General features: G+C 32.7%; 2 protein-coding genes across 8 annotated transcripts in view; both read left to right on the forward strand.

Moving 5' to 3' along the window:
- Positions 1 to 6,830, forward strand: LOC148620742 (alpha-(1,3)-fucosyltransferase 7-like). 5 transcript variants are annotated; one of them, XM_088574504.1, is made up of 4 exons: positions 16 to 387; positions 2,833 to 2,964; positions 4,691 to 5,840; positions 6,600 to 6,830. In XM_088574504.1, the coding sequence occupies exons 3-4, from the start codon at positions 4,728 to 4,730 to the stop codon at positions 6,657 to 6,659; spliced, it is 1,173 nt and encodes a 390-aa protein (XP_088430630.1). In that variant the 5' UTR covers positions 16 to 387; positions 2,833 to 2,964; positions 4,691 to 4,727; the 3' UTR covers positions 6,660 to 6,830. The 5 variants fall into 5 exon arrangements, with proteins under 5 accessions (XP_088430633.1, XP_088430630.1, XP_088430631.1 ...); XM_088574505.1 differs by having other exon boundaries at positions 2,833 to 2,955; XM_088574507.1 differs by lacking the exon at positions 2,833 to 2,964 and having other exon boundaries at positions 1 to 387; positions 4,691 to 5,730.
- Positions 6,658 to 15,107, forward strand: part of LOC148620743 (alpha-(1,3)-fucosyltransferase 7-like) — a 10,934-nt gene continuing 2,484 nt past the window's right edge. Inside the window, exon 1 of one of the 3 annotated variants that reach the window (XM_088574509.1) lies at positions 6,658 to 6,795. The gene's annotated coding sequence lies outside the window, so the exon portion shown is untranslated. Of the gene's footprint in view, positions 6,816 to 8,936; positions 10,081 to 15,107 lie in introns of those variants that run through there. The other 2 variants (XM_088574510.1, XM_088574508.1) reach the window with 2 other exon arrangements.

A 15,107-nucleotide genomic window follows, 5' to 3' on the forward strand; every position in this document is an offset into this window, starting at 1 on the left:
AATTTTAAATATTAACAAATGATTTTTTAATATTAAAAAGGTGTTTTGTGATATAAGAAATCTAATTAGTAATATTAGAAAATGCTCATTTTTGTCCACTTTGGCTTTCCATACATTTAATTGTGACTAGGATCATTTAGATCAAATAACAAAAAAAAATTAAACCACGAAAGCACGATGTTAAAAAGATTATCTGATAACAAATTGGTTGTCTATACAAAATATTTAAATGCTATATAATGTTTAACGTCTGTGTACTCAACAGTGTCGAATTGATTGGAATTAACAATCAACACTACAGAAGGTCAAAATGCAGGACATTGGATAAATGGTTGCGTGAAAATATACCCGGATTCGTTCTAGTTGCTAACATTCTATTCTAGAAAGGTTTGTTTTATCAAGAACACTTGTACTGAGTTTGTTTTTTATTTGAGGGAAACTAGGCAAACATAACATTGAGTCAGCTTTGTAATGTTACCGGTGTTATGTTAAGAAATGTGTGACAGGTACTTCGTCTGTTTTGCGTTCGAATCTTCAATAATGTGAATTTGCATTTATGGTCCACATGTATGTCCCCAAAATTTAAGGGGAAGTTGTTTCTAAACTATGAGTTGACAATAATTAATTGAAATGGGGGGTTGATTCAATGATTCCACACCAAGATTAAAATTTCTTCTAAATTTATGGCACAATCGTTTATGCGTATTTAGCCAGCCTATCGGGAAGTTATTGTACTAGTAACAGGACATGTGTCATTGTATTATAAAAAAATATTAATATGCCGATTTTACACATGAATTTGACAATTTGAAAACCGAACGTTTCAGACCAAAATAATTAACAGTAGTTAGAAATTCAATTGGGAATACAGGAAGCATGGATATAAAATCGTCCATTACTGGTATGCCAAGCGGGACAATTTGAAAAGAAAAATTTCAATAGTTGTTCTTAATGTATTGGTACGTGACTGACTTATAAATTATGAGTTTGTGGAATAAACTCGATCATGAGTTCATATAATCAAAATCGAGCATCTGGACATATGAACTCGGTATTAAGTATTCACTCTTTTATGACCCTTGATGACCTTTATGACTGTGTTTCCTCGTGTTAAACAGACTGTTTACATTACAATTATTTGTTTGATGGGGGTTTATTATATTCGTGTCTGACAACAAAGAAATTCATTCATCTAGTAATATTTAAACTTGCTATTAAAATTTTATTTTGTAAGAAATTGACATACCACTATACATTTATTATAATTCGATTTTCCTCTTACCTTGTAACGATCGTCTTTTTATTTGGATATTGCTATATGTCGGGTTGGTTCAGTATCCAAATAAAAAAGAGGAGGTTTGCAGGTTGCAGGGCCTGGGAAAATTTGGACTAACATAACACATGCACCTTTACCAGGAAATTGAGCTTTTAAATTAGGCAAAACTTTCAATAATCATCACTGTAGTAGTTTTCATAAATATTAAGCTAATAATAAAAAAAATCACAATTAATTGTGATAAAGCAGGGACTGGTCCAGGTGAGGGCATAATGGGCGTACGCACCCCCCCCCCCTTTTCAAAGAAAAGAAATATATGGTAATCAGCTAAATATTATATTGAATATGGCCATTTATCACATTCATTCATTAAACATGTCATAACCTGGTTTCAATTTATACCGAATCTCTGTAATTACGCCTCATTGTCATAAAATCCTGGATCCGCCCCTTTAAAGGCAAAACTAGTTACATATTTTTCATTCAACAAACACTTTGGTACAAAAGAATATTTAGAACCAAAAAGAGTTAAAGACCAGACAATCAGTTAACAAAGCCAGGTTAAATAAATGACAATCTGATTAAAATCAGCTGTTAGGATACGCAATCTGATTAAAATCAGATTGAAGAAATGAGAAGAGTTATATTCTTAATTATATGCAGGTTTTCGAACTCAAAGTAAAATTGGAGATGGAAAATTTTTTTTGTGTGAATAGTCTTTAAATGACACAGAAATAATGATAATCTTATATCAAAAATTGTAAAAAAAAAAAGTGTTATTCAGAATCATTTCTTATTTTTTGTATGTGAATGGTCTTTATATGATACAGAAATAATTATAACTATTTCAAAAACTGTAAAAATGTTATTCAGAATAATGTCTTAATTTATTTTTATCTGGTAAAACCACTTAATTTATTAATTCACCCTTCACAATGATGAACAACAAACATTCTCTTAGCAGATCATAGATATCATGTACCAATTCGCAAATTGTATAGAGATATCTAGTTTAATTATACCGTTAAGATATTCTCTTGTTGGTTCTGACTTGGCGATGGGCGTAACATTTTTCATCACAAGAGAGTCATAATATTGTAATGTTGTTCACTGTATTTCATCAAAGATAATATAATCATTCTTCATATTTTCTGAATGCCCCTCGAGGAGTAAAGCTGCCTTTTTCTTCATTTTATTTTAGTTTCTTTTTGAAACTTTCTTCTTTAACTTGTGGCTAAGTTCTCCCCTTCCCTGAGTTATAACGATAAATTATGTACCAATATATTTTATGACTCAAGTTTTATCCAAACAATCTCCACTTTAAACCCAGGTTAACCATAGATTGTATGTGGTTCTCGTTAAAATCGTTTGAAGACACCATGATTTCAAGATAATATATTGCCACTTTACTGAAAATGTAAAGTACTCAGTGCACGTAGTGCGTATTATCAAAATGTCAATTACATGCAATAATGTCTTATGGTAGTAGTTCGATTACAAAAGATTCGTGCGCAATGTTAAGTATTTCAACGAAATATGATTTATTGTTATTTTAGATAGTCAATTCCAGCGACCTGTAATGGAAAATAACTTGGTTTTGACTGATTGCTATGGTTCGAAGGATATTTTACGCGAAATGTTAATAATTGAAATGGGAAACGCACATGGATTCCAATAGTGTTAGTCTCGTAAGCAATGTTTTCAACTGAAACAAATCTTTAATTACAAAACTTGATTAATGCTTTCAAATGCAGCCAAAGTAACCGACTTCACGAAAGTAAGGGGGCAACTAGGTATTTTTTGTAATACAAAATAAATCGAATATAGATCATGTAAATACATGTATATTGGGGAAAACAATCTTTGAACATAATAATACCAGCAAAAAGACCAGACCCCGTTCATAAATCGTTCAGCAGGACAAAGTCCAGCTTCATCACTATGGCAAGACCGTGTACCCCACCGTTAAAAGTAAACAAAACTATGTATTATCTTAAACAACGGATAAAGACAGTCCATTTATAAATACACAAATGATATGACTATCACTAAACAACTAACAAAGTTTGGTACGAGGGAAAAAATGCGACAGGTCAGTGTTATTCGTTGAATTAAGAAACTATGCTACAGTGATTTGATTTTTTGGAGGCCAAAGCAAATTAGTTCAGGAAAGAACAGATTGAAAAGGACCGACCCGAAATAAACCCCTTAAATTTGGGAAAAATACGATATTTTGCTTTATAATTATACCTAAACAACTGCAACCTGCTCCGCTTTCGATTATTTCTTTAAGCCCCTTTAGTCTGAAAATCTAGATACATCTCTGAAGATTTTTATTACTAGCACTAGCACTTCAGATTCTTCTCTCAATTAGAGACATTGGCGAGTTCAAGCTTTTGTTTGCTTTGTTTTATATCAATCTTTAGGGTGTATTACGTCTGAGCTACGTCTACAAACGCAGCGTTTCTACTAAAAGTCATCATAAACTACTCAAGGGATTTTGATGAAATTTTACAGGAAGTTTAGGCGTCATATATAGGTGTGCATTAAGAAAAAACGTAAATGTATATACATTATTCGATAAAGGCAGTTTGAGGTAGGCAGAAGTTCAAATTGACAATTTCATCCAATATAATAGTATCTAATGAAACTTTCCTATAAACCACAATAACTTGATAAAAGTATTAGAATTAAGTATTCAGCATGAGAATCTAATATTAGGATCAGCATCCGTCAGACGAAGAGAGATCTGCATTATATATTAGTGTACCTGGACTTAAACTGTAGTAACTTGTGTGTACCTGGCATTATTTTGCCTTAAACGTGTGATCTTGACATCTTAACGCAAATAAGTGCAAATGCCATGACCATGTTTAACCGATAAAATTGTTCTTTTATCTCTTATATGAAATAAACTTCATTTTTCTATGTGAATTTAGGGAAAACCAGTTTCAACGATATAAAAACTGTGAAGTCATGGGACAAATTCAAAGATGAAGCAGTAACCCCCCCCCCCCCAAAAAAAAAAAAAAAAACAAACAAACAAACAAACAAAACAAAACAAAACAAAACAAATCAAAACCAAAAACATAACAGGTAACTAGTGAGAAACAAGCAATGTCACAAAACCGAGAAAAAAAAAGCTTATTAAGCCTAAAATACAATACAATTAATACCACAGAAGGGACATAATTCCAGGTGCACTGGTTAGATATTACCCTCTAGTCTACCTGTCTCGCTAATCATATCTGACAAGCCCCTAGATATTTTGATTATCCATCAGCCTTACACAACATAGCTGGTCATTATATTCAGGAAACCATATTATTGCGCCAAAAAAATAATAGTCTATTTAATATTTTCGATTACTATTTGTCTTCCATACTGATTTTTTTCTAACACTTTATTGTTTAGATTCTGGCGACGATTTTTGAGAGGCAACGTAAATGCTATGCCAATGAGCACACCAAAGGTACGACCATACCTGGCTTTTACTTTCTTTCTCGGATTAACAATTCTATTATGTTTTCTCGATTATCGATATACATTGATTCCAAGAATAGTTGGTCCTGCAAATGATGTAAAAGAGGAACTTTACATTCGCAAATTTGATGACGTTTTCAACGGTTCGTCCCGCAAAGTAAAACAGCTTTTATTGTGGACTGGATATTTCAATCATGCTAGTACATGGGCAAAATCCATAAGAAGCCATTTTAAAAACTGCAAATACGAATGTACGGTAACCAGCACCCGTGAAAATTTGGCATTAAGCGACGCCATTATGTTTCATGACGTTGATGTTGACATTAAAGATTTGCCAGGCATGCGCATAAAGCGTCAGCCGTGGATTATGTTCACCATGGAGCCATCAACTCTTGTAAAGAAAAACTACAGATGGATGAAAGGAAAATTTAATTGGACGATTTCGTACAGAAATTACTCTACTATACTGAATCCTTACGGACAGTATAAACCGAGAAAATCTATCCAGAAATTAACCCCGGTATCACTTGCGGAAAAAAATCGAACGATATTCGCCGTTATAAGCAATTGTCACGACGCGGGAAGAAGATTCAAACTGATAAAAGATATAAAGAAGTATCTCAGTGTCGATGTCTACGGCAGGTGTGGAACAAAATGTGCCGCAGAGAATGGACCATGTCTACCCACACAACAAATGAACCAATACAAATTTCGGCTTGCGTTCGAAAATTCTCATTGTCGCAACTACGTCACAGAAAAGTATTGGAGCACCGTGCAAAGCAAAAGTGATATCATACCTATTGTTAACTGGGTCGAAGGTCAGATGAGTCCAACCGTCATTCCGGGCTCTTATGTAAATGTTTACGATTTTAATTCTACAGCTGATTTTGCCAGATACATTAATGATGTTTCTACAAATGAGACGCTTTTCCAGCAATACTTTCAATGGAGAAACAAGTATAATATAGATGGTAAGGATGTGTACTGCAAACTTTGCAAAAAGCTTCATGAACCGTATCGAGCACAGGCCTACATCAATCTTATGGGGTGGTTCACTGAGGACACATGTACTAAATACAGTGTAAGTTTTAAAGAAATAAAACCTGAAAGTTCAGCACGAAAATATGCCGGTCAATCGACTCATTTGCATTCTGGTCAGGACTATAAACTACATTTATATTATGTTTATATGTGTTTCTAGAATTAGTTGAGTGTCATTTTGACACAAATCTCCAACAAACACAGAACAAAACAAGTATAGAACGCGACGGAAGGACGGACGTACAAATCAATACGCGTCAATATATTCAAGAAATATTTATTAAACCTTTAAGAAGGTTATTTTCTATAGACACACGTTAATATAATCAAAGATTTTCCTAACTTCATGCCACTTTGGATACAAAGCTTTCTATCTATACAATTGCACTCGTTTTTGCGATTGGTGGTTTTCAAATATTTTCGCAAGTTAGTTGAAAGTAACATGCTAAACGCAGACAAATGCGCACTTGCGGGAACTAATTTTCACGGCTAATTACTTTTCATGAAATCCGTGAAAATAAGTACACCACAAAAATGAGTACACAGGATCAAATTAAATGAATGACGTTATTCCAGATTCCAGGCGCGGGCTTGCCGGGCAGACGCTCCCATTAAAATTAGAAGGACATTTTTTGTGCATGAAATTCTGATTTTTCACAAAGTTTACCTCCAAAATTGTTTTAGTTCTATTAATGCCCACACCTACCTGAACCCCCCCTTTTTACCTGAAATTATACCTGGATTTTACCCTTTACACGTGTCATTATCTAACCAAATCTTATATTTTTGTAATTTACAGTTACTCGGTATAGCAGGGAGGTGGATAGACAGAAAACTATTTGATGTGTTTAATAGATGAAAGAATAGACAATAGAAGTGAAGGAAGCATGATAGAGCAGTCTAGTGAGGGCAGCCCAAACTCCCGGAAATAGTACGCATGATGGGAAGGGAGAGGATAGGGAGATGTTTTTTAGTTATGGGAATGTGGAAGTTATGTAAGATAATTGAAATAAATGTATGCATCAGGAAATTTGTCTAGACTAATTTTTAGCTCACCTGGCCGAAGGCAAAGTGAGCTTATGCCATCACTTGGCTTCCGTCGTCGTCGTCGTTGTCGTCGTGGACAAATTTTAAAAAATCTCCTCTGAAACTACTGGACTGATAGGTTTTAAACTTGGCATGATTGTTTTTTATGGTGTTCTGCACAAAATGACCTTTGGGATTTTCGATCCATGAAAAAAACATGGCCACTGTTACTAACAAATAGAATAAAGGGGTTAGGTTGCAGTTTTTTTCAAATAACTCAAAAACCGTTTTCTTTAGCAAGTTTCTGGCATAGATTAAAATTGTTAAGCATCATGAAAAGGACCTATGCCAAAATTTTCAAAACCATTCATTGACTAATGTAGGAGTTACGACCCCTGAAACAGTTTTTTTTTTGTTTTTTTTTTTTTTTCACATGTACAACTTTGAAAATCTTCACTAAAACCATTTAAGATCATTGAATGAAAATAAGCATAATAGTTTAGTGTACTGTGCTCTAAATGACAGTTGTGATTTTTTATCCGTGAATAGATATGGCTGTCTATACTAAAAATGGAACTTAGGGGTCATAAGACAGGTTTTTGAAGAAGAAAAAAAAGAAGAAATGGTTGCCTTTAGCAAAATTCTGGTACAGGTCATGAAAATGTTATAAAAAGCATTTCTTGCATTTGACAATTTAGTTGATTTTAACTTAGCCTGTCTCATTACTCAAGTTTTTCAAATAAGCAAATGGTTAACCAGGTGAGCGATTCAGGCTCTCTTGAGCCTCTAGTTATTCAAATTTTAACGTTTCCTTATTAAGGAAGAGGTATACATATATATTTTTTTTTCAGAAAAAGCATCTCTTATTTTAAAACTTCAAGAAAGTTGTTGATTTTCTGTGATAAATGAATGCAAAGACCCATTTTAAAAAGCAATGTTGCATTTACTTAAAACATTTCTGAGATACAACGAATTATATGATGTGCTGTCACTATTTTTTCTCCTAAAAGCTCAAATAAAAATTTTATACATGACACATTTATTAAATGTTAATTGAATGATCTGTAATTTTTTTTCACTTAAACAGGCTAGACAGGTGTTTAAAGTATGCAAATTTGCCTCCAGCCAATTCCTCATGAGAGTTTTGAATGTGATTTGTCTAGTCAGTAAATTTTTCGAACACATGGAAACCGATATTATTTTTCAGGATTTGATTATGTAGTTGGTACTAAAAATTTAATATATATACAGCCTACAAACTAAACAAAAAAATACTTTTTAGGCTGCTGCTCGGTCATTATCGCTGTCTTAGTCAATACCACTGTCCTGTGGGTAGTCTAAATATCACGATATTGACCAGTTTAGCAACAACTATTATATAAGTATATTATTCTGTTGTCTGAATCGTCTCTGTTTCATGTTTAAGCAATGAACTTGGAATTTGATGTATCTGAATTGCTTTGACGCTTCTGTATTTTTTTTTAATATTCTCGAATAGTAACAAAATGGCAATAATTTGCCAAATAATGCAGATATCAGGTACTTCTATTGAATTCTTTGAATATTGTCTTAAATTTCGAGGTTACATACATTGCTTCATAAGTTCATCTATGATGAGCTCACAAAAGCCGTTTCTCGAATACAAATGAAGTCAATGGGAACAAAACGGCAACTTGAGGAGGCATAGTTCTTATTTGAATGCCGATATTTATCACATTGGACAAATATGTTGCATGTCGATTAAAAATGACATAAAAGTCAAACTTGAATGCATATTTATCCAAGAGTCAAGATCTCAAAATTGGCAAAAATCGCGCGAAATGACATTTCTAATGTCACCTGAAAATATAGCATTCAAATGACCGTGTAACTCTATGCGTAACCAAGTCTGTAATGGATGAGACAGTCACGATATGGAGTAGACATTCACTATATGGAGGAGACAGTCATTATGAATTGAATAAAATATATTTACAAAAGGGATAGATTTTTATACACCTGAAACTTGAGGAGTAATGTAGGATTCAGATGGGGATTTACCCCAAAAAATTATTTTCCAGTAAAACAATTAAATTGTAAAATAATTAACAGTTTATTGCTAAATATGTATGCAAAATGTATTCACATTCAAGATTGCTTTGATATTCGCACAACATATAATACATGTAATGTGCACTCATTATAATTACTTAGTGTGTGGAATATTTTTAACTAAACTATTTTTTTTTCTTCGTGCCTCGATCAAAGCTGATGCAAGCGGTCAGTAACTATGTATAAAGAAAAAAATTATATATCCATAACGAATTTACAGCACCATGTCTAGTTAAAATAAAAATGTAGGACGTGTCTTAAAAGAGTGCATGGTCGTTTGATTTTATGCAGGTAATGTGATCAAAGGATGAGGGTACATAAGGCTCTGTACATAGCACCTACTGGAATTTACCCCCTTTTGAAAACTTTTCTTTTCATATCTAAAATAAACACAATTTGTTTCATCTTCGTTTTCCGAATAAATGATTTGTTTCTGATTATTTCAGTAGACAGAATAAGGCCTGTTGGGTTCTCGTCCTTTTCTAACCTGAATTTTATTCCAATGTTTCGCCATTTTTCTTAAATACAATTATTTTGGGATTATTACCTGACAAACAAAAAATCCTCAAAAAAGAAAACTGGATTTGATTTCATTCGCTAATTTTACACATTATAAATTATGAAATAATCAACAGATAATAATTTGTTCAATATGTTTGATGCTCGAGTCTAAAATAACCATGAAAATGGACTGTTTGTAATATATATTGAATTGAGAGCGTGGAGGAAGGGAGATCGATACCACCATGTCCCCGAGTCGTGTAGTGATGATAAAAATTTCATGGATTCGAATCCAAGTCAAATTTATAACCATTGGCTTATAAGCGTGTTTCTGCATTTACATGATGTATGTATTTAAATGTATTTTAAACCTGAATGGGTATTTTCATAATTATGGTATAGTTGTAGCCAACCGTGACCTAGTGATAATCTGGTTTGTTGCGTTTGGCATGTCAAAACAAAGGTTCTATATATTGAAACCGAGGGTCGATTTCATTTGAGACTTATACTTAGACAATCTGATTAAAATACACGATCAGACATATGCCATTGAGGGTAGTGTAATTTAAGATTCGATTTTAATTCGATTGAAATTGCGCAGATTTTTGCACAGATTGTTTTTCTCATATTTTGGAGTAAAACCGATCTAATATGTTATCGAGGTTAGTAATTTGAAATTAAGGACAACATAACTCATATAGTTGTATGAGTTTTATGCTGAGGAAGGATATCTGTTATCCGAAGTAAAATTTTATACATCACTGGTATTCACCTGATTATGTAGTGAGTTGTGTTCACAGACCATTTACTTTCATACACACTCAGTTTATTTAAGGCACTGAAGGTCATTTGTTGACTGAAAATATTTTATTATAGTGTGTTAACATCTTTATCGGTATCGTCGTACAATCCTTTAAACTTATATAATTATTTTTGTTTGTGCTGCATCGTCATGACTGGACGATCCGATACCCATTAAGTCTGCTGGTTGGCAGATTCCTTTAGACTTTATATATATTATTATTTATTCATTTTATGTATAATTAATGCCTCGGTAATCTGGTATATGAATAATCCCCAAAATATATGTATTTGCGGTACAATTTTTTCCAATTTATTACTTGACATGAATTTGCAAGATTGATACAAATGAAAAATTTGAAAACTAAAGGATAACTATAATTTACTCCTACAATGTAAGCGGTTAGGATGGCACTAAGTCAGAAAAAAGCTTGCCAGATAACCTCTAGCACTACTGGGGTAATTAATAAACACAAGGGCGGATTATAGAATAATAATATTGTTTAATAATGTTTTTTTTTTTTATAATACACATGCTTCATAGGTCATTTATAATACACATGTTTCATAGGTCAGAGAAGTGGCTATAATTTATTTTAAACTACTCGTTCACCGTGTAAGAGTGTGACCAATACTATGAGTCAACAGATTTTTATAATTAACAAAAATATTGAATCCTCAATCAGATTATATCAAATCACTCCATATAATTTCCATTTTATCACCAATTTATGTTTGGGTTTCATTTAAAAGCTCTTTATTTTGTGAATATAACAGTTACAATCAATCATTCATATATTTTTGAGCCCAAGTGGAACTTCCGATCCTGAAATCTAGACTTGCTTCCTTTTCCATTTTGGTGATAACAAAAATAAAGTTCACCTCAGTTTTGGGGTCAAAGCGATGAATCAGAGAATCAGATATAAAAATTCCTACCAGAAATGGTACAGCATTAAGTATCAGTCTTTATAAATATCCGACTGACATGTTAAAAACCCACATAGTTCACTTTTTATAACTCAGAAACAGTTATATTTTTTCGATCTATTTGAAATAATCTCAGTGACCATGGTACACACTTAAAATAAGCTGCTACTCAGGTTTTTTAGTGTACCACGCGATTGAGCTCATTTCTTCATAGACCAAAACATATAACAGTCATTCCTGAATTATTTGGTTTTCTCCAAAATACAGATCTGTATACGGAAAATATTGTGCTTTTTAGAATATGGCCATGGATAATAAAATGTAAAATAAAAATAGTTTTAACATTTCAGTACATTCTTTCCCACTTAATGGATATACCTCATGACCTCAAGCCCCTGTGAGTTTTAGTCTATGGTGATCATAACAAGAAACTGATAACTTTAAACTTGAATATCAGGTACTTTGTAGATAAGGTTAAGCCAATACTTGAGTATAGGATTAAGATAATAGGTGTAGAAGTATTTGAACGGGTAGCGAAGGAAGGTATCAACAGAAACATCCGTCTTGTCAAACACGAAGACATTTTACTATTTTTAACTCAATCAGCGCCAGTTATTTAAAGTTAAAGCTAAGAATCGAAAATAGTTTTTAAACTCCTTATTTGAAAAGGTTTACGTTTTACGTTAACAGATCATTGTTTCGACTATTGTGCGTGGGATATCGCATACAAACACCGTATGACATCGAGTTCCATTTAATGTTCCTCTCGAGTGTAAAAAGTGGAACTCACTGGGCTTGTAGTATTACGTGCAAGTTAATCATGTCTTTTCACACGGATTGAACAAAGATGCAAATGAGCTGTATTAAAGACAAATATTTTCAAACTTCTGAACTTCATAAGTATCAAGAATCAAGATTTTTTTGTTGAAATAAAATTCATACAGTTGGATTGTTACCAAAAAAAAAACATACATAACATATCAAACAGACATATAAAATACATACAAAACATGAGAAGGAAGAATTGAATTCTAACCTCTTGCGTAGTGTATACATCTATGAGACTACCTAACAAAGTAACTAATTAATTTATTGGTATACATCATGTAGCGTATTATTATATTCCTCGTCTGAATATAGCTGAAATATTGCTGCTCGGACGTTAAACCCCAACAGACAAACAAACAAACATAGTCTACCGATCCCTGCTCCAATTATAAAGATACAACATGAACTTCATGAATTTTAATATAGGATGAAACCGATGATTTTTCCAGAATTTAGCGATGCGTAAAATCGGACCATTCACTCACAAATCTGTGAAAGTTCCTCATTTACACATCCACAAATTCTGGAATGGAATGTTTCGCAGGGCGCATGCAGCTTGATATATACGACCACAGAGGTTGTACCCTGAAAAGTTTTGGCAAATATGGATACGTAATTCAAACTTGACATAGCTTTGAAGTTGAATTGCGATTAAACATTTGACACAGGAAAAGTGACGCATTTTGCCTCTTCATTCCTAAATTGTTTCAGTCATCACCACCAATATCCATCCTAACTTTTCATTGGGTATATGGCACTTTGTGGTACAAAGAGATGACATTATGTATCATTTCTAGCTTTTTCTTTTTACTATTTAAGTTAAATAAAACATGTAAACTGTTTGTTTGTCAAATACAGATATTTGACGTCATTAATACTTTAATGACAGCGTAGCAAAATGTTTTCTAATGATCTGTTATGGAACGCCTAAACTGTCTGATGAGATACACATTTGTTTACGTGTTGTCAATTTTATATTACTTGTTTAGGTTTTATAATTACATGTGGTCATTTTGTATTTACGTTATGTAGGAACATCTTTACATTATGTCGTTTTGTCTTTACGTTCTGCCATTTCGTCTTTACGTTCTGTCATTTCGTCTTTACGTTTTGTAATTTTGTCTTTATGTTCTGTCGTTTTATGATTACGTTATGTCAACATATATTTTCGTTATGTGGATTTATCTTTACGTGCAGTGGTTTTCTTATAACGTGAGGTCGTTTCATCTTTACGATACGTCGATCTCTAAAATACTTTATGTGCATCTTCTTTTCTTTACGTGCAGTGATTTCTTCTTTACGTGATGTTGTTTCTTCTTTACGTGATGTGGTCAAAACATTCATGATGACGTGTGTCCCCGGAACTTTTCGATCCGGTGTAAACTTCAAATCAGTCCGTAAAAGGCAAAATAGACGTCACAGCGCCGATTAGAAAAATGCTGAACGAAATACACTTGGGTAGTCTATCCAGTCACCCTGGAGTGTTTATTCTATAGTAAAAAATAGTTTATTTGTTATTTACGTTCAATATTATCACAATTGATACACCTGTGGCGATTTTCGTAGTCAGAATATATTTTTTTTTAATTCCCAAATCATGTGAATTTCGACTCCCGCGAAAATTCGCATAAATTTGACTCTACAAGTTATTGCGTGACTAAATTTTCTACATTAATAAACCACCAAATCTAATTTTCAAGAAAGAATTCTCAAAAAAATGTTAAAAATATTACCCCTACCCCTAGAAAATTGGTCCCAGTATCAAACGTAATTTTCATTCACAGCATACCGACACTGTGAAACTCATATTTTAGGCATTCATAATTTAAAAGATAGTTATTTGCCCAAAATATCTGAACAATTCAGGCGTGTGATTTTTTTTATAGGGTTACAATTACTATAAAATCGTAAAAAGTAGAATTTACAGAATAACTATCTTTTAAATTATGAATGCCTAAAATATGAGAAAGAAGAAATCACTGCACGTAAAGAAAAGAAAATGCACATAAAGTATTTAGAGATCGACGTAACTTCAAGATGAAACGACCTCACGTTATAAGAAAACCACTGCACGTAAAGATAAATCCACATAACGTAAATATATGTTGACATAACGTAATCATAAAACGACAGAAGGTAAAGACAAAATTACAAAACGTAAAGACGAAATGACAGAACGTAAAGACGAAATGGCAGAACGTAAAGACAAAACGACATAATGTAAAGATGTTCTTACATAACGTAAATACAAAATGACCACATGTAATTATAAAACCACAGCAAGTAATATAAAATTGACAACACGTAAACAAATGTGTATCTCATCAGACAGTTTAGGCGTTCCATAATCTGTAATTGAAAATTTTAAAATATCATGACACATGAGTACTCATACCAACTGATTTCGATATATTCTGGTGAACATCTTTCAATGTTGATAGTTCAGTTTTAAGTACTTCTCCGTCTAACCACCAGAAACAACCATCAAAGCGTTTGTAAAATTTGCCTTTTTAAGATATTGATAGATCAAATTCAGTTGAAATGTACTATGGAAAAATGGCGGGAAAATTTTCCCGCACTCTTCCTAAATGTCAAAAATATCTACGTTACAGATGCTTCAGGAAAAACTCAAATATAGCTTTTTGGTTGTTTTCTAGATGTACTGAATATATTTTAGGCAAAAATGACTAAATTGGGGAAAATGATGTGCCACCCGTTGTCTGATTCTTACACAGAATGGTAATAGGTTTTTGAACAGCTATAACTAATATATAATTGTGATATGTGCACGTGGTTTTTAAGTGGTCGTTGTATGGTAAAGTTACCATTCGCAACCATGTGAAACTAAATCATATATAAAGTGTAATGACTAAATTACCGAACTGACAAATTTATGCAGTAATCTAAAGGAATAACCAAAAAAGAAAGTCCGTGTAACAAACGGCAATTTCAAGGAAAAAATATGGCATTGGTGGAACATAAAGTGATACCACACCACGTAATGGTGAAAATAAGGGGATGGCAAAATGTTCAGAATGGCCTAACTCAAAAGCTACATTTTGAATTTTGCTGAAAATTAAAATTTTAATATCTGTATTTTATGGTACTAAACAACTGAGCAAAGTTTCATTGA

Source organism: Perna viridis, chromosome 3, assembly GCF_037379345.1.
Source record: "Perna viridis isolate PV_CMFRI_1.1 ecotype Kerala chromosome 3, ASM3737934v1, whole genome shotgun sequence".
Classification (NCBI taxonomy): Eukaryota; Metazoa; Mollusca; class Bivalvia; order Mytilida; family Mytilidae; genus Perna; species Perna viridis.